Raw genomic sequence first — 19,306 nt, 5'->3', positions numbered from 1 at the left:
TTGTTTGTTGATTTAGGCTGTTGTTATTAGAAGACATTTTGTACATAAGCTGCTCTAATGTTGGAGCTGGTACGATAAAGCGCTTTTAAAGCTTTTCCTGTTATAGCTTAGTTGCTTGAACGAAATGATGGTACACACGAACACTAAATGAGGTACACAATTCTGCTGTATGGATGAACAAAATCATGATGACAGACAATAAATATTGAAGATGGAACGGAAAAGGAACATCCGATTACTTCCTGTGGCGCTTATGATTGGTTTTAATCATCTTAGAAGCCTCTGTTTTGTTTGGGGTGCTCAATTAACGCTTCGGCAGTGTTTCCTCACCTCTCCATTTTCATTGGATGTATTCTCAAGCCTTCCCACTTTCAGCATTGCTCTTCCAAACCTGAATCCCCAAACCCATGGGTTGCGTGCAAATCTTCTCACAAGTCTTCTTGATGCTTCCGAGCTCATTAGTGCTTGATCTGTGCCTAGTAGCCCTTTGCCTTGCATGAGCCGGTCGTAGTACGTGTTTTTCATGATGTCCATACTTAGTTCACCCATCTGCACCACTGGATTTTCACCAGGGAGTGGTGTCTGTGGGCACGCCTTCTTGAGGTAATCTGCGTATGATTGGTTAAGAGATGGGTCTTGTGGAATGCTTTGTGAGAAATTGTAGAGGCGGTAGCGGAAGGTCGAGCAATGAGCTTGACCCATGGAGTGTGCACCCGAAAGGGCGACCATGTCTTCTAGGTCTATGCCTTTCTTAGCGAAATGGTTGGTCAGGGTGGACAAGTTAAACATAGGAATGGGAAGGTTTTGGGGAACTTCAGCAGCAAGGGATACACGGCCGTCTAGTCGACCTGCTGGAACTTCATAGTAGGGTACGCCAGCCAAGATGACAGCTTCACGGGCGGCAAAGGCGAGGATATCTGCACAGGAGACCGTCCCTGGGCAGGCAGCTTCCAGGTGAGCCTTGGCATCGTCCAGAACACTAAGCCCTCGGAGGGATTTGCTGTTAAATGGGGAGTTTTTCTCCACTGTTTCACCTGAGGGAGTGGCGTCTAGAAGGATGGAGGCATCACAACCCTGTTAAGCACAAGACATGCAGGGCCCACAATTAGTAGTTAGCATGACCGTCATCATTTGCTTTGTTGTCCTTGCGATTATGATTACTGATAGTAGTATTGACAATGTTGTTTTCTTTGACAGCGGATCAGGTCCGGGATACCCCTCATGGGTTCTCTTGTGAACGGCACCCAACCACCATGGCAGGAGCCTTTGCTGTCAGCCATCCATTACAGATGTTTTAGATGCCACTCGTCTAGAGGATCAACGGTGGTGAAAATTTTTGTGGGGCCCATCTGGAGCATAAAGAAAGAAATCCAAACCATGATGGCTTGACGATGGATGAATGCAATCGGATTCGTTCTCTTTATATATCTAGGTAGGGGTGGGCATCCGGCTGGCCCGTTTAGAGCTCTCATCCCGCTGGGTTTTAAGTGTGGCCCGGCCCATTTACTAACGGGCTGGGCTTTGACCTGGTTCTTAATGGGCTCGGGTTCGAAGAGCAGCCCATGACCCGGCCCATTGGGCCAATGTGAAGTTGGCAGGGCCGACCTGGCTCAAACCCAACTAATTTGTATAACTAATTATGTAAATAATAAATAATTAACAAGTTCTCATCTACCCAACTATTTTTTTTAGTTTTCATAAAATTAATACAACTAATTAGGTAAATAGTAATAGTTACCAAGTTACTATGCAATTAATTGTTTTTTATTTTTTTTATTAAAAATTAATAAATAGCTCATGCCCATGGGCTGACCTGAGCCCGGGCCCACGTATATGATGGGTTGCGTTTCGGCCCTATAGCTAACTGGCCCAGGCTTAAAACTTTGACCCAAACCTGGCCCACGACAGGCCAGGTCGACTTGGCCCATCCCTATATCTAAGGGTTTACTAGCAAAACAAAATGTTAGACAATGACGAACTGGGCTCCGCTTGCCTTTCAAAAAAACTAAAATTGTTAGACAATGCACGAAACCGTCCCAGTCAATGTTTGTCGGAATTGGTTTCTAAAACCAAATCATTTTTCAAAACAATTCAGAGATCAAATTGTTCTAAATCGGCCCCTTTAATATTTTATTTAAAAAATGCAAAAATTATAACAAAAAATATACAAAAAGGAAATAAATGATGATCCCACATGTGTGTGCGCGTGTCCAATCAGGTTTTAAAATATGCATTTAATGTATAAACAATATAATAGCAAAAAAATATTATAATTATCATAAAAATTAAAAGAAAACTGAATCATGGATGCAAGCCTTGGCTCCAAAGGAGTTTTGCTTAGTGTCATCTGACCTAGACAGCTAGGCATGTGGTCTAGGTTCAAATCCCATGGGCGTCACCCCTTGTGTACGCCAAAGCCTGGCGACTCTATGGAGGGCAAGGGGTAAGCCCATGGAGTTTCACGCTGCCAGGACAGTGACCATAAGTATGGCAGGCAAAGCCAGTGCAGGTAGGCCTATGATCTCGGAGGTGGTTTCTGTGCAAATATCAAAACAAGGATGCACGCCTTGTCATTAGATCGGACCATGGGTAGGCCTTGGAACCCTCATTGTTCTAATGAACGTTGGGCCATTTGGGAATATGGTCAATCAGGTTTTCAAGGTTTGCAGATACACCATGAAATGTGGATCAGGGCAGTTGCATTGTTCAGTTTTCATTACTTACTCGGACAAAGCAATCATGGAAATGAAGGCGAATCAAACCCGGCATGATGCCTTGATCCAGTGTGAATGCCTGGAAAACTGTGCTTCTGATGATCGCTTCAGCTTCCGGGCATTTTGCATCATAGAACCCAACATGTAGGTTGCCACGGCCAGCTACCGGAAGAACGAACACGACGGAAAACAATAACATTACAATGGACATGGATGCTGTGCAGAAAGCCTCCATATTTGGCTCAGCTGCAAGAGAACTTGGAGCTGAGCCAATATGTGGCCGTTCTGCTTGGCCTCGAAATTCTATGTTGGTGATAGAGAGGCTTATAATGTTGTGTCCAAAGAGAAAACGAGAGGTTTATAACAGAGCAACACGTGAATTCAGGCACCTTTCAAGATCGGTTCTGTTGTTCAAGTCTTGTGGATCCGTTATCAGCTGTCTGAGCTGGTTCTTCCTGTCTTGCGATGGCCCCAAAAAGTACTAATAATGACCTGACCCACTGATAGCAATCTGATTTTGTGTTTGGTACACATGAAGTTTGAAATTTTCAAACTTGAGCTTGATTGCGGTACCAGTTGATCGGGTCATTGTTATGCTTTAGGGTTGTTAACGAGTAAGTCTACCCATTAGGGTATACCGAACCCGACCAAATAACAAATTGTTGAGTTTGGGTTTTGTTGGGTCACAAAAATGGAATCCTAATCTCAAACTCGCATAAATTCATAAATTTTTCTTTGGAAAATTTTTAAATACTCCCAAACTTGTCGTTCTGTATAATTTTTTGGAGGATGTTAATGAGGTGGATTTGTATCAAGTATCCGACCCAACCCGAACCTGAGTTTCGGACTATGGACATGAAAAGCGCCGATTGGAATAATATTGGGCCGGGGACGACCCAAACTTAAAGTGAGCAATATGCAGGCCGGGTTCAGGACATGAGTTTTGCTAGGTACCCAACCCCACCCAGCATTGTTGCTAGGTACCCAACTTGACCAGAATATATATATATATATATATATATATATATATATATATATATATATATATAGGTAAATTTATGAAATAATTCTGGTCTGGTTTTGGGATTCTATTGTCATGACCCGACTTCCTGAACCTAGCAATTTATTATCCTGGTCTGGTTCGGGTATACCCTGATTGGTTGGGTACCTGACTCAATGAGAGCCCTAAAGCCAATCAACATAATGGCCCAGCTCACTGATTGCACAATCAAGTCCATGTTTAAAAACTTGAAACTTCATGCAATGACGGACCAGGTTGTGGCTTGCTGGAATATAAATATGATAATAAGAGTTGTGAATAATTAGACATTTGGTGTAGTGGTTAGTGTTTTAATGAAGAGGTTAAGAGTTCAAGCGTCTTTATAAACAACAAACCCTTAATACAATTCTGTTGACAGAGCTACAATCAAACTTTGTTTAGACCTCTAGAATATGGTAAAATAAAAGCTTCAAAAGATGAGTTAGTATTAACGCTGGAACAAACCAACGTTAATTCATGATTGGAGCAATTTGATTAACCCAAGTGAAAGCTTTACAGTGAATTTGCAAATTCTCAAACTTTTGGTGTGGGCATGAATTAGATCAAAAAGTTTGGGTGGTATTTGAAAATTTCTCTTTCAAGAACTATATACCCCTAAGATCCTATGATCAAAGTGTCCTTATTCCATAAATGGCCTTATTATGCTTACCTATTCTTAATGTCTTTATCCGAAGGGTGCAAATGGATCGGATATGATCAGATACATGGTCGGAGTCTGACATTATTTCAAGATTCTGATCCTTCATAAGGATCTGAATCAGCATTTTCATCAAAGTCAGATTTTCTTGACCAGATAATTTTTGAATTTGGCTCTGATTTGTATCATTGTTTCAAGTGAGATCAAATTTAGATTTGGATCAAAATCCAATTCAATTGCTTCATTTTTTACATGCAAGCACCACGTTTTGGATATGTTTTTATCAGATTCCGTATTAGCACATATAGTTTGGATCCGAATTCAATAGATTATTGGATATTCTCTGGATTCAGATTCAGATTTGGTTCAAGTGCATAAAATTACATTCTAATTCGGATCAGGCAGCCTTAGCTCGTATCCGATCCATTTCTGGGTCGAATACTCCAACGTGCATGAGGTAGGGCTAGAAACATGGCAAGCAGCTTATGGCCCAGCTCATCTCAGTCCGAGATCGTTCAAACTCATAAAATAAGCTCTGCAAGTCGAGCCAAAAGTTGGTCTTGAAGGTTTATTTTATCGAAACATGAACAAGTTGTATATGATATTTAAATCCTTTTCATATTTCATTTTATAGTATAGAACAGTTGGTTGAGGATATGGTTTTAAAAAAGAGAGATTCTAACTTTCTAAGTTCATTCTAATTTTGTTGTTGACACTTTTAAAAGAAAGTTTTTCTGTTTTTCCAAACAAGATCAGCTATTTATATCTTGAGCTCAGTTTGGCTTGCCATGTGCTTGAGCTAGCCATCTTAGAGGAGCCAAGCTTGAACATCTCAAACTCAACTGATTTGACTCGCTTACCAGGCCGCATGAGCAAGCTGACAGCCATCCATCTCAACATTTCTCGAGATGGCGACCACACCCATATCACCGATCTCGAGAAATGCCAGGATGGGTGGCTGTCAGCGGCACTGCTTCATGCATATAATGATAACACTTCAAAACACCATGACCTTATTGCCGTATTTTTAAAGATCAATAAGTAGTGATATGTTTAATAACATAATTTTATTTAAATACTAATGCATTATTAACCATTTTTAAGTTTTTAAATTTTCTAAAATTATTTCCTTACATTTTTTACATATTTAGTTGTATCCTTAGATATTTACATATGTTAATATCTTCTTGAGTTTTTCTGAAGGAAAAAGTAGTTCTATAATTTATCATGGATTTTCCACTACTGAGGAAATTCCAATAACAAGATCTGTCACATTGTTTATTCAGGATGCAAAATGGGAGCAAATTAGACTCTCCAGTGCCATGGGTGATGGGTCCAAGATGTCCTAGATAGTGGTCCATTTGTAGTGCCTTTGGATGCCATCCATCCAACGATGAATAACATCAATATTTTCTAATTTTTAAAAAGTTTTTTTGCAAATTGGTCCCTGTCTTGTATCTAATTTGCAAAATAGTCCCTGCCTTGTAACATTTGCAAATCAGTCCTTGAGGTTAACAGCTGTTAGCTTTCCTAACGGTAAATGTTAAAGGGTCGACACATTGATAGTTCTGGCCTTACACAGGACGACCAATTTGCAAAATCGAATAAGGTAGAAATTAATTTATAAAAAGTTAATACACTCACAACTATTTGATGAATGACATTTTAGTGACCAGTTAACCATGGTCAAACTAACAGCTGTTGACAGAAGTACCAGTTAAAAAAAAGCGAGGACTGGTAGGGGCGGGCAAGATAGTGCACCTGTGTTGGGGGCATTGCAAGATCCAACCCCAAATGGTATGGTTGTATAACTGGTAGGGCCAATGTTGTGAAAAGCGTAAAGCGTAAGCCTTAAATTTTTTTTGAAAACTTAAAAAATATCTATAAATAGAAATAAATAAATAAAATATTTTATTGATAAAGCAATAACCAATAAGATGAAATTCTCAAATAAATATCAAAAAGATTATTATACATAATTATTTTTCCTTAACACATAATTATACAAAAAATTATTAGTTTTTACTTTTTTTAAATGAGTTCTACGAGAAAAACTACAATGGATATTCATTACCCTAACAATCTTCTCTTCCATCAATGTTCAGTTTTGTTTTAGACTTACCAACCTAATATCCTATGGACTATGGGTGCAAATGGATCCGATACCGTCAAATATTCAATCCAAGTCTGGCATATTATATATTTCCATATTTGAATCATTCAAGTAAGATCCAAACATGCATTCAGAGTGGACTCCGATTTGCTTAGCATACAGCTCCACTCCTTGTGACCATCCATCTCAACGTATGTCTGAAAGACACGTCGTCGACACGAGGATGCATGAGCAGGTTCGAATCGTAAGTTTGAAAATGTTTTGAAAAATAAGATATGAGGACACAATTTTTTGAAGTTTTAAATTAATAAAAAACTATTTTTTGTTATTTTAATATTTAAAATGCATTTTATTAAAATAAACCTTTAAAATAATAATAAATAATGCATTTTAATGTTTTGAAAATACATTTTTGTTACTTTTTTGTCATTTACGCGTTAGACATGTGCCTCAAGGCACAAAGGGCCTCACCTCAAGGCGAGGCATGCTTTTTGCGCCTTGAAGAGTGATTTTAACACTGGGTTGGGGTCTAACCCTGGCTTTCTCTGTCTAAAAAAAAAAAAGGCATAAGAGCCGTTCGGTCCCAAACACTGGATCTTCTCCTTCAGATATTTGAGGAAGTTTATTTAATTTCTATGTGTAGATGGACAGAAGAACCCAATTTGCTCTTAAGGAATATTGAGAGGGATAGCCAAATATTTGTTTGGATTAATCTTCAAGCTTGTATGCAGTTCAAATTCTGCAAGAATTTGACGGAGGTTGATCATGGGCATTTCATTTGTTGTGCTGAATAGAGATAACCTCATCTGCAACTAACAGTGATATTATTACTTCTTTACAATAGGAAAGCTGGTGGGGCAGTCACTTCACCATGGCTTATTGTATGATGAATTCCGGGAGAGAAACACTCCATAATTATATGAAATAATGAGGTGTTGGACCATCTTGGCGAATGCCTCTCAAGCTGATAAAAACATAATTCAGGAGCCATTAATTGGCAATCACAAATAACAAATCATAATACATCTGTGCATGTTTGAGGAAGTCCCACTGTGCATGATCATGTGCTTTAAGAGACATGACAGAAACACAGAATGAGATAATAGAGTGCAAGACTTCATGAGTAAGCGGGCTACTTGAATGTAACAACCTCAGCCAAAATAAAAAGCACCTTAATTAAAAATGTAACTCAAAGTATCTTTCATGCAGTTAACCATCACTGTGGAGATGTAGTTTACCATTGGTTTATCAACTGGAGTTCTAAAGTACCTTCAAACAAGAGAAACAGATCATCATAGGGTTACATTTACAATAGAATCTACATTTATAAACAATTAGGTCAGATTAACTTGGAAACAAATCCATACACATTCATCCATACTTTTAGTGTGACAATATCTCATGATGTTAGTGTGAATTTTTTTATATTTCTCATATATGTACTGCAAAATATCAAGTAATAAATAAATTAACGAACTATGAGAAAAAAGTATGGAGAAAGAATAAAATAGCATACATAGTGATAATCAATAAGAGCGTTTTTTCCCTAAGATATAGCTGACAAAATTGCAAATAGTACGATAATCAATTAAAATGGTTGATAAGATATTTATGACTATCTCATGATATTTTCACACTAATATCGTGAGATGTTGGTCACGTGCTTTTGTCACTATGAGTCAAATAGATAATGTATTTTGGATCTGTATATTCATAAGATGTAAAATCCTTGCTTTTAGTCCGTTTTGCCTGATTCAATATAACCCTTTATGTTTTGGATCCAGCTCCAACTCTACTTCATCAGATACGTTTGGATCCAATCATATAATCAGATAGATTCAAAACATGCATGATCCGACCCATGATCAATTCATTTGTACCCTTAGGAAAGTGGAAAAGATTCTTTGGCTAGCATGGCTTGTTTAACGAGCCCACCTCCTGCGAGGTAATCCTAGGGTGGAGTCACCGACACCCAAGCCCTTACAGAGCCCACCCATAGTAACAAATACCATGCGATTTATGAAAATCTTGTGATAATATCACGAGAAATTGCCTAAAAGTTTAAAACGATAATTTCTCACGAGATTTTCAAAATATTGTGAGATTTATGAAAAAACATAAATACTGCGATTTAAGTGCGATATTTACGTTTTAAACGACTATTTAACATGAAAAAAGTGTGTATTTTTATTTTTTAAATAATTTTATTAATATTTTCTTATAAAAAATTATTTTTTTTATTTTTTTATTGCCGAGATTTTGCCAAAAATGCAAGATTTATGAAAATTTTCCAATTTCTCACGAGTTTTTGAAAAAATGATATTTTGCTGAAAAAAAAGTTTGTCACTATGAGCCCACCAGTTAAAGGCAGAGGCGAACCCGGGATGAAGGAGACAGCACCTTCTCCTCAAGTCCGCTACCATTCGGTCTAGCATGGCTATATTTTTTTTTGAAAGAAAAATAATCCAAATTTCATAAATCATAAATGAGTAGATACAGTGAGAATGACGAGATGTCACACTCGGTCTAGCCTGGCTTGTTTTCCTACATCCTTAGGCACAAATGTTTTAAATTACAATTATCGGACCATTGAATTCTCGTCATATTTTAATTGTTTTCGAAAAGAAATTAACAGAAGAATGAAAATGTAAAAATAAATCTAATAAAATGTAATGTCATGATAAAATCATGATAGTTTATTTAAATTTTAGTATTATAATAATTCTTTTTAAATAATTGAGAACACATCGTGTTTCCTAAGGATATTTTCAAAATATTGCCAATATATGTCACAACCTATATCATAGAACTCAATCTACCTCAAAATCCTTGAGACAATTTTTTTTTTGTTCTAGTTATCTATAATATACTCATATCATGCATGCTGCACGCAATAAAACTTTTCTGCATGCTTAATTTATTAAACAGGTTTGAGATTAGGCAGATCCCACCGGCATCTATCTAAGATATTTATTGTTGATTGGGTGGAAAGAAGGTGAATGTAGGCTAGGCATCAACCTGGGTTATGCAAAGATAATCATTGACTACCTTTTAATATATTTGCTGCTTCTTTTCCTACTGATATGGTGGTGGGGTTGGTGGTGGTCATGAGTGCACCACAATATTCTGCACTATCATTGGAAAAGAAGGGGCCAATTTGTATAAGTGGTACTCCATGCCTTGCAAGTATCTTTAGTCCCTAGGGAGATTCAAATACTAGATTCTTTTATTTTCTTCATCTAACAATTAAATTGCAAAGGCTGTGTCAAAGGGAAAAAAAATCTCAACTACTTTTATTTAATCAATCAAGGGAGGACAAAAAAAGAGAGGAAATACAACTCATTCATTGTTCTTTAATAATCTAAGGGTTTACCTTTTATGATTTTTTTTCTTGAAAGAATCTTTCTATGATTAACTGATTACACCTACCAATATACAGTGATGGTGATGAAAGTTTTTTGTTGAGAGAGAGAGAGAGAGAGAGATTACTTTTGTGTGACTCCTATCATTTATATGTTTCAAAACTTATTATTTTATGGACGGCTTTATTTTTTTTATCTTCATCGGAGTTTGGCCAAGCCTACGTCGTCATTAATTAAAGGTGTGAATGAGCATTGCAATTCTATGGTCATCATCCGAGTGTTGTGTTGCTGCTATTTACCATCTCTAATGTATGGCAAAGGATATAAGTCAGTATGGAACTCAGGCTTGAGCGTGCAATCACATGCTGACTCAAGACAACTAACCTAACAATGGTCTCATCTCAGCTTAGTGGGGGTGCTAGGCAACCCACTTGTCCACTTTACCAGTGGATCTTGTTCCCACCCTTATCCTACATCCCATTGTCCTATACCTTATGTCCCTGTGAGGACATACCATTTAGAGGCCATCTCATGGGTGACGCGAGTTGAATATGTTATGACACGCTGACACCACTCTGACATGCATGGACATTATTTTTAATAATTTAATAATATTTTTAACAAAAAATAAATTATTACATATCAAAGTATCAAAAAATATTTTTAATAATTACAAATTAAAAAAATCTGTGTCGCAGTATTATATTTTTCAAAAAAAGTCAGTCTTGCACATTGAACTCGAGTTGCATGTCAGGGTCATATTTAGGGGTGTCAACAGGTCGGCTTTGGTTGGGACACAGGTGGAATCAGACTTGGCCCTGATTTTTGGGTATGGTATGGGGTCTGGACCCGGGTCTAATCAGACCCACCATAAAATAAACCATACCTGGCCCCAATAAGAACTACATGAATCAGACCCTGGCCATACCCAGTAAGATACTATTTTTTTATCATTTTTACATTGAAAATTTGCGAGTTTTAATCGGAACTTGGGTCGGGCCCGCAGGTCTGGTATAAAATAACTATACCCGGATTCATGTATTAATCGGACCTTCAGGTCCGAACCCAAGTCTTAATCGGGTCTTCTTATTTATCACCATACCTGGACCTTATAGGGTTTGGTATGGGTCGGGTCCAGGTAAATCCGACCCGTTGACACCCCTAGTCATATCTGTCACTTTGCAACATAAGTACTACTTGATCAAGATATTGAATAGACTTGGCCAACTTCATATGAAGTATGAGCAACTAGGCTCAAGCGAACCTTGTTTTTTTTTTCTGGGACAGAATACTCTGGCAGTTGGATTATCTCCCCCAGTTTATGAAGATTTTATATTGTATTTGTTAGTGATTTAGCATTTAAGTGCAATAGTAAGAAGGAAAATCCTTTTTTTTTATGACGATGCGCTTATTCATGATAAAATAGGCAAGATACACCTTTCCAAACCAAAGGCTAAAAATGATACTTTTCCATGGATCTTAACCATGGAAATAGCTCTAGGTAGGTTTCAAGGAAAAACAGGGTAATCCCTCGGAGTTTCACGATTTGGTCTATGATCCTAGGGTGGTTTCTCAAAGAAAATAAAAAAATAGTCTTTTCAAAACACAGAACTTTTTTTGGAATGTCAACATAAAAATGAGCCACTAGAAAAAACTTTTTCTGACGACCAATATGATATTTGTTTGTTTTTTCGATTTACTACTCGAGAAATCACATCTGAGATCCAAGACCTGGCAGTGATGGCTCAGCCAGCCATACCTACGATTGTCATCCCAGAAGAGTAAAACTCCATGGCGGGACCCTCCTGAAAAACTAATATGGCACTTGTGTGACCAAACTCTATTATTAGTAATATTCATTATTGTTGATCATGTTGAGTCCGGATCGGATGCAATATGATTGCACAAACCCTTCATAAGGTCTTGGCCCCACACGTGACAGGTCCTGTCTTCAAGATGGAGGGTGATAAGGTGCTTAATGCACAAATATTTAATATTTGTGCAATCATATTGCACCTGATCTTTTCACTGCTGGTGTTAGTGGTGAGGGCACGAGATATGAACTCAAGGGCATGGAGACTGTTCAGTCTTTATGTTGCTGATATAAGTGCAGTGTCATAGCCCTCCTTTTTAGTGTACCCACCATTTATTACCTTTGTCCTTTCCTCCACTTCGGTTCTTTCCCTGCAAGAAATGCGTTTCGCTTTCTTGATTGATGTTGCCTTCCCATTTGTCCCTCAGCTGCAGGTCTCTTTGGTTAACCCTTGACTCTTCTGTTTCCTCCATTGACCACAACCCTAAAACTCATCTTCATCTTGTTCTCTTCTTTCTACCCTATACCCCCTCCATATACTGGTAAGTTCTTTTCCATCCCCGAGAGAGAGAGAGAGAGAGAGAGCTGCAGCAACAGGAAAATTGCACCTTGAGAATCCAGAGTTTGCACCAAGGGGAGGTACGGAATTCCTCTTGCCTTTCTGCTCTGTTAATCTTGATAAGTTTTTTCATGTGGATCATGGTATTGGTGAGTTGATTCTTGTTTCCTTTTTTGTTTGGGAAGGAATTTTGTCAAGTATCCAAGCTAGGAAACTACTATAATTCCCTAAGAATTATATACATAACCATGAAAAAGATTTCTGATAACCATGATCTACTAGGCAATTAATCCATCAGGCATATTGGTATATTTGGACAAAAGGCTGCGCCTAAATTCCATACACTTTAGCACCCTAAATTCCCTGATCTTTGAAAAGCATCACATATTATTAAAAAAAAATGATTATGTTTATTCAATTATGTTTAGCTGTTGCTGTTTAGAATGGCATCATCTTCATCACCATCATCAGTAACATCTTCATCGGCTTCCTCACCATCAAACCCTAACTCTCCATGTGCTGCTTGCAAATTCTTGAGGAGGAAATGCATACAAGGGTGCATATTTGCACCATACTTCCCACCAGAAGAACCCCAAAAGTTTGCTAATGTTCATAAAATCTTCGGCGCGAGCAACGTAAGCAAGCTGTTGAATGAATTGCTGCCTCACCAAAGAGAAGATGCAGTGAATTCTCTTGCCTATGAGGCCGAGGCTAGGATGAAAGATCCTGTCTATGGCTGTGTTGGTGCCATCTCTGTGCTTCAAAGGCATCGCTCTCTTTCCTTTCTTACTTTGTTTTTTTTTCTTTTCTTTTCTTCCTAACCTCATGCATTAACCACTAATAAGGTGCATAATAAGAGTCAAACAGGAAAAGAGATGAAACTTCGAAAGGCTAATCCAATGAAATTCTTTCATCAGGCAAGTTCATCAATTGCAGAAGGAACTAGATGCGGCAAATGCCGATCTCTTGCGCTTTGCCTGCATCCCCACAGAAATCTCGAGAGCCATACCTTCACCATCCATGGCTTCAATGCCGCCTTCAAGGCAGAGGTCGGCTGACTTAGCAAGGATGATTGTAAATGGGGCGCCCAATTATCAATCTTATTTTCCACCACCATACCCAACGTGGAGAAGCACCACCAGAGATGGCAATGGAAGAGACATGTGAATATGCTCTCCCCCCCCCCCCCCCCTTCTCTCTTTCCCTTATATATATATATATATATATATATATATATATATATGAGTAATGAAAACCTAGAAAATGAAACATGCAAAATGGGTTTTTCAAGGTTTTTCTTCTAAAATTCTAACTTATACAGATATCACTATGTGCTTGATTTCAGAAAGATCAGTTTTGGACATATGATTCCTATACGTGTATAGGCTTTGAAAAATTAATGGCCCAAAATCTTTATCAATTTTCGAGGCTAAAAAAGCATTTTTATTGAAGAAGCATGATCTATGTGTCGATTCCTAGCGAATGTTGCCAAACGCATCTATGGAATTAGAATTGTGAAAAAGTGACCCATTGCGACTAACTTTTCATATTTCTGTCATATATATATATATATATATATATATATATATATATATATATATATATATATATATATAGTGTCGTGACCATACACTCTAGCTGGAAATCATGGGTGTGAGCTGTATCAACTCAATCCAACCTTATAGATGCATTCAGCGTGGTCTCTTTGATAGGGTTCACATTTTGGATCATGTTTCCCTGATGTAAAAATACAAATTCTTTAGCCATAATGCTTTTGAATACCATAGATTGATGAATTTTCGAGTGGTAAGCCTGCTTACACATTGTAATCAAAACATCCAAAACCCGACTCCTATCAAGAAAACCTTGTAGAACACGTTTATAGAGTCTGATCTGCTAAAAAATGGTGAGAAAATGATATTTTCTACTCATTATGACATAATGGACCCATGACACACACACACAAATATGGATTTTTTTCAAGGATTTTTACACTATGCAATATTCATGGGTACTTTATGTTATGGTTTGTGACAACCAGGTCCTTGGGAAGAAATGGTGGGGGATAGTCGATGGAGGTCAGCCATTGACACTGCACAGATTCAGTTCTCTGAAGAAGATCTCTGCTATATTTGTAAAGTTTGCACATAGACAACATTAGCTATTGCTTTCATGGCTATTACTATTGATACTCATGGTATTTCTGTAAAATTTGCAAGTAAACGCCTACCTTTATTGCTCCTCATCCTTGTTACTTTCTTTAGATACTATTTCACTCGTGTCCTCTCGTCCTCCATATGCTACAGTAATTTAACTGTTCACTGGTTTCTTTTACCTTAAATATCATCACCATCACTTTCAAATTGGATTTACTTGTGCAAAGAATCTTCAGTTTCAGTCTTTGGAGTAGGATGCAGCTGTAAAAATAGTAGAGGCATTGCTTAATTTTCTGTTTCCTATTTTCAGTGTGCTGTTGTATGATCGAATGCCCTAGAGAGACAAGGAAAAAGTTGTCAATGGTAAATGGTTTTGTGCTTTCTGTTTTCAATTAAACTGAACATCACTAGATTCATTCTAAATTAGCAAAAACATGGTCTTCTTTTCAGTTTCCACTAAAACTTGCATCAACTAGTAATTTAAAAGCATAAAATCATGCTTTTGCAACTCCAATATTCAATCCAAACATTACTCAAATGTTTAACTAAACTGAAATGGGTTTTCCATTTCCATTCAAGTTAAACATCTTTTCATATGTTTTTTTTTTCATTCTCATTAATATCAAGCATCACTTGGTTGTTTTCATGCAAGAACAAATTTTTGGAACTAAGGTCACTTGATTGTATGGCAAACAGAAGCGGTGGTGGAAGTTGAATTTTTATTCAAGCTAACCGTGAGTGCAGTTGTTTCTAAATTAGGGAACCACTTTCATTTAGGCCCTGTTTGGAAACTAGGAGCTGGGATAGGAGTTAATACATTTGGCAAAAACTTGGTCAAACTACCTTGTGATGGTCGTTTGGAAACTGGTAGCTGGGATGGGTGTTTATGCATTTGGGATGGAAAGTGAGGTCCTCCAACTTTTGTATTTACACTAAAGAATGAAAAATCCAGGATTTAGCAGTTCCCACTTCCTATCCCAGCTACTAGTTTTCAAACAGGGCTTATATGCTTGTTCTTGTTTGGCTTGGTGACTTTTCGTCACTCTTCTTATTTGGTTTGCTAATTTTTCATATTCTTAGTGAATTTTTTATGTTGTCATTGAACAAGATCACAACGTTTGCTAACCAATTCCCTTACCAATTGCCTTTAACTTCCTAAACGACTAAAACATCATTTAGTTGCGTGTCAACAAGAAAAAAAAAGTAACATTTCCCTTTTTATACAAACAAGACATCACTTCATCGTCTATAGAGTTGGTAATATCATGGATTTTTTATATTCTCTCAAAACATCATTGCGGTTTATTCTAAAAGTTTTTTTTTTATTTTTTTTTAAATTTTTTCTGGAAGAAGGTTTATTCTAAAAATTATAGCATAAAAGTTGATACAGCTCACATAAAATCGAAGCTTTCTTTATATCGAACCGTTTCAAACATAAAAGTTGAGGGCCTGTTTGTTCATTACTTCATTTCCAAGAAGATCAGCTGTCATGTTTGACTAAACTATGCATCGTTTGCTCCTTTTCAAACGTTCGAGAATGTCGTCATTTCCATATTCTTCGCAACTAAGGTCTTCAGGCTGTTTTTAAATTTCATCTGAAAAACGCATGGCTGTTTTTTGAATTAGTTTAGATACCAAAAATATGGTTACAATTTGTTATTTCAAGGAAATAAGAAAGAAAACCACCAGTAGAATGCAAATCAACTATGTTATGTTGTTTCTCAATGTCAAAAAGCAAAAAGGTGGTGGCCTTTCAATTCTCATAAAAAGTAAACGTCTTCAGAATATATCTTCTTTTTTTTTAATTTATAACCCAAGAAACCTGATCGCACTGGCTCAGCCTGCCATACCTACGGTCATCGTGGCAGCAGCGTAAAACTCAGAGGCTAGGACCCCTGTCCTCCGGGCCTATGCTACGTATTGACTTGAGCAAAGGGGTGACTCCCATGAGAATCAAACTTTGACTGCCCGTCAAGCAGCCAAGGACCCACCCCACTAGACCAACTCCTCTTGGGGCTCTTCTGAATACATCTACACATGCAAACCTGATTTCCATTGATTTTTCACTGAAAGAATGAGTTTCTTTTTCCTCCATACAAAACATCATTTGAATGTCTCCAAAAAATGACAAAGAAAATCGTGGGTTTCCAGTTTGTTTGATGGTTGGAAGAATGAAACTGCAGAATTTTAATTTTGTATTTCATTTTTCTTTTGAATGAACTGTCCACAGCTGCAGTTGATAGGAGAAGGTCTTCTCCAATCGGTAACAACCAGTAGTTTTTTTCCATGCTTTACACTGAAAAATCGCAGCCCAGGGTACGGAGACTTAGTCGCCGTCCTCGGGGGGCATAAACGCAGTGGCTAGGACCCTCACACCCCAAAGTCCTATGCTGTGCTTAGGCTTATGAAAGAAGAGTAACTCTGACAGTAGTTATGGCCCTTCTTTTTGTAGCATAAAGAGTTCCGCCAACCATGTGAAACTTACGTACACCACATGATTTTTACTTCATGATGATCATAATTGAATATTGGCTTCGTCTCCCTTTCCTTCCTGCCGCGCCACACATTTCAGAGCCAACAGTGTCTATTTATGCAGCTGTTTTATGACATACGAATGGATTGAATTTCATAAATATGCCTTATTGCCCAATGCACATGCAGGGGAGAGAGAGAGTCCTTGTGTTTGGTAATCCGTGCCGTGTAACTGTGCAACAGACAGAACCACTCCTCGATTTGAGAGTCACAGAATAAAGATGGGTAGCAAAACGAAACAAATCTAGAATTTTGTCCTATGATTTGACACCCAAAACATCTCTAGCATCTCTCTCTCATCGATCTTTGCTTGATTAATTCGAGTCGTCTCCCCACCCGGGCTTTTTATTCCTTCGTAAAAGAAAAAGAAAACTCGAGTGGTCTCTCTCCATCTAGGGTAGATCAGGTGCAATCACATTGCTCACTTTGAGTGCACCCTCACAACCCTGCGTCTCCCAGGTACAGTCTGTCAACGAGGCCCAATAAAAAATGAAAGGCAGATCACATAAAGTGTGCAATTGATTGCACCTGAACGGCTGTCCTCAGAATGTACAATGTGATTACACCAAATCCTTTTTCGACAGGGAAAAGTGAAGCACAGTGTCTATTTGTCGCGATATGGGATAGATTCCAAATTTTTTCAATTCAATGAAGCAAAGGACAAGGCAGGGAACAAAGCTTTTCGTGATACATCATGGTAATATTTGGTCATGGCGACCTGAGTGTCCAAATGGTCTAGAAATCATAAGCCTGGGGGTTATAATGACCTAATCAAAACTCATAGATGGATTCAGCATGATCAAAATGCTAAGAACCATCTTTTGGATCATGTTTTTCAATTGAAAGACATAATTGTATGAGCCAAGAGAATACCACACGTTGCTTGCTGTTGATTATGGGAGGCCCATAAAATCACACCTATGTCGGATAATCCAAGTGCTGAATATCATTGCTAAACAAGAGTTTGGATGGGGTGCAATATAATTGCACAAAAATTTGTGCATTAAGCACCCCCATCATCCTCCATCAGGTCTTGGGTCCCGCACCTTGGTCCCCCAAGATGGATGGTGATCAGGTGCTTAGTGCACAAATATTTGTGCAATCATATTGCACCTGATCTTTTCACACTAACCAAACTATGTACATCACATATATAAAAGGTTAGTTTTATGAAAAACAAACCAAAAATGAAAAAAGTTAAAAAAGAGGACATCATTTAACTTATGGTCTTTTCTTTTTTTTGAGAAAAGTGACCTGACCAAGTGTTTACCTATTTTCAAAATGTTGCTGATTTTTTTTTCATAGGTTGAGTTATCAGAATCCTCTTGTTGTTTGCAAAGGATCTGATTAAAGAATAGTAGCTCACTTATTTTAATGTTTTTTATTTATTTTAAAATTTTATTTCTTTCTTACTGTTTGAGTTGCCATATTTCTGTCCTATTCGTTCGTTTGGATGGTGCAGAGCTCATAAAGGATAAATGGATTTATCACATGCATTTCATTAAAAAAAAAATTACCGACGGAGCTGCACCGCCGGAGGTAACGTCGCCGGACGCCCTCCCTCAGAGTCTCTCTCTCTCTCTCTCTCTCTCTCTCTCATCGAAGCGGCATCGTCTTCTGCCGGATGGTGACCGGAAAGAGGCTCGAAGCAGTCCGATCTCGGAAAGGGTCGCCAGAAAGTTGATCTCAAATAACTACATCTCTAGGGTTTCGGTGGAAGTCACTACGTTGCTTCGGTCGATCCGTTGTTTGCGAGTTGTTTTGGGGTCAGATTTGCATAATCTGATTGTTCCCCCCTCTATTTTCTTCATTCACTTGCTAGCTCGCCTTTTTCATCTTCCAGAGTGAGCTCTTCGTAGTGTCGATCTCTTCACTGTACTCTTCTGTCGTTCCTTTTTCGTCTACTTGCTTTCTGATGCCCGTGTTTGGATTGATCGGGAGTGGGAGAGGACTATGATGATAAGGTCTTCATCCGGATCAAGTTTAGTTTTCATTTTCCATTTCAGATTTTGGTGTTAGATTACAAATTTTGCCTGATTTTTTTGAGTTTTTAGGTGCTGAGACAGGTTAGGTCTGTGTTGGGGTTCTAGGGAGAATGGAATTTCTATTTTTTTTGTTGTTTCCATGCTTTTTCTGGTTACACCACTGCCAAAAAAGAAGGAAGATGTTTATATATATCAGGTCTCATGTTTCTGAATTCTATGCTTTTCATGTTAAGTTAAATGAGGTTCTAGAATGCCCATCAGATGGATCACAGAAGGGCAGACAAACAACCCTAGATTGCATTGCTGCATAAACATTTGCTATTTTAGTTTTCATTCATCAGTAGTTGTGTTAATTCTCTCTTTGATGAAAAACAG

The 19,306-nt window shown here is 37.9% G+C and overlaps 1 protein-coding gene and 1 pseudogene across 1 annotated transcript; one reads left to right on the top strand and one right to left on the bottom strand.

The window, feature by feature from the left end:
- Positions 1-300: 300 nt before the first annotated feature.
- On the bottom strand, positions 301-2,949 carry LOC149834038 (peroxidase 5 pseudogene; annotated as a pseudogene).
- A 9,340-nt stretch (positions 2,950-12,289) lies between these two features.
- Positions 12,290-14,410, top strand: LOC149834037 (LOB domain-containing protein 25-like). Its single transcript, XM_090009940.1, has 4 exons — positions 12,290-12,338; positions 12,687-13,024; positions 13,176-13,421; positions 14,300-14,410. The coding sequence occupies exons 2-4, from the start codon at positions 12,702-12,704 to the stop codon at positions 14,325-14,327; spliced, it is 597 nt and encodes a 198-aa protein (XP_089866066.1). The 5' UTR covers positions 12,290-12,338; positions 12,687-12,701; the 3' UTR covers positions 14,328-14,410.
- The last annotated feature ends 4,896 nt before the right edge of the window (positions 14,411-19,306 follow it).

This window comes from Nuphar pumila, chromosome 6 (genome assembly GCF_984573655.1).
Source record: "Nuphar pumila chromosome 6, dmNupPumi1.hap1.1, whole genome shotgun sequence".
In the NCBI taxonomy this organism is placed as follows: domain Eukaryota; kingdom Viridiplantae; phylum Streptophyta; class Magnoliopsida; order Nymphaeales; family Nymphaeaceae; genus Nuphar; species Nuphar pumila.
Note: the sequence above shows the minus strand (reverse complement) of the source record. Positions and strands in the feature narration are given on the sequence as shown.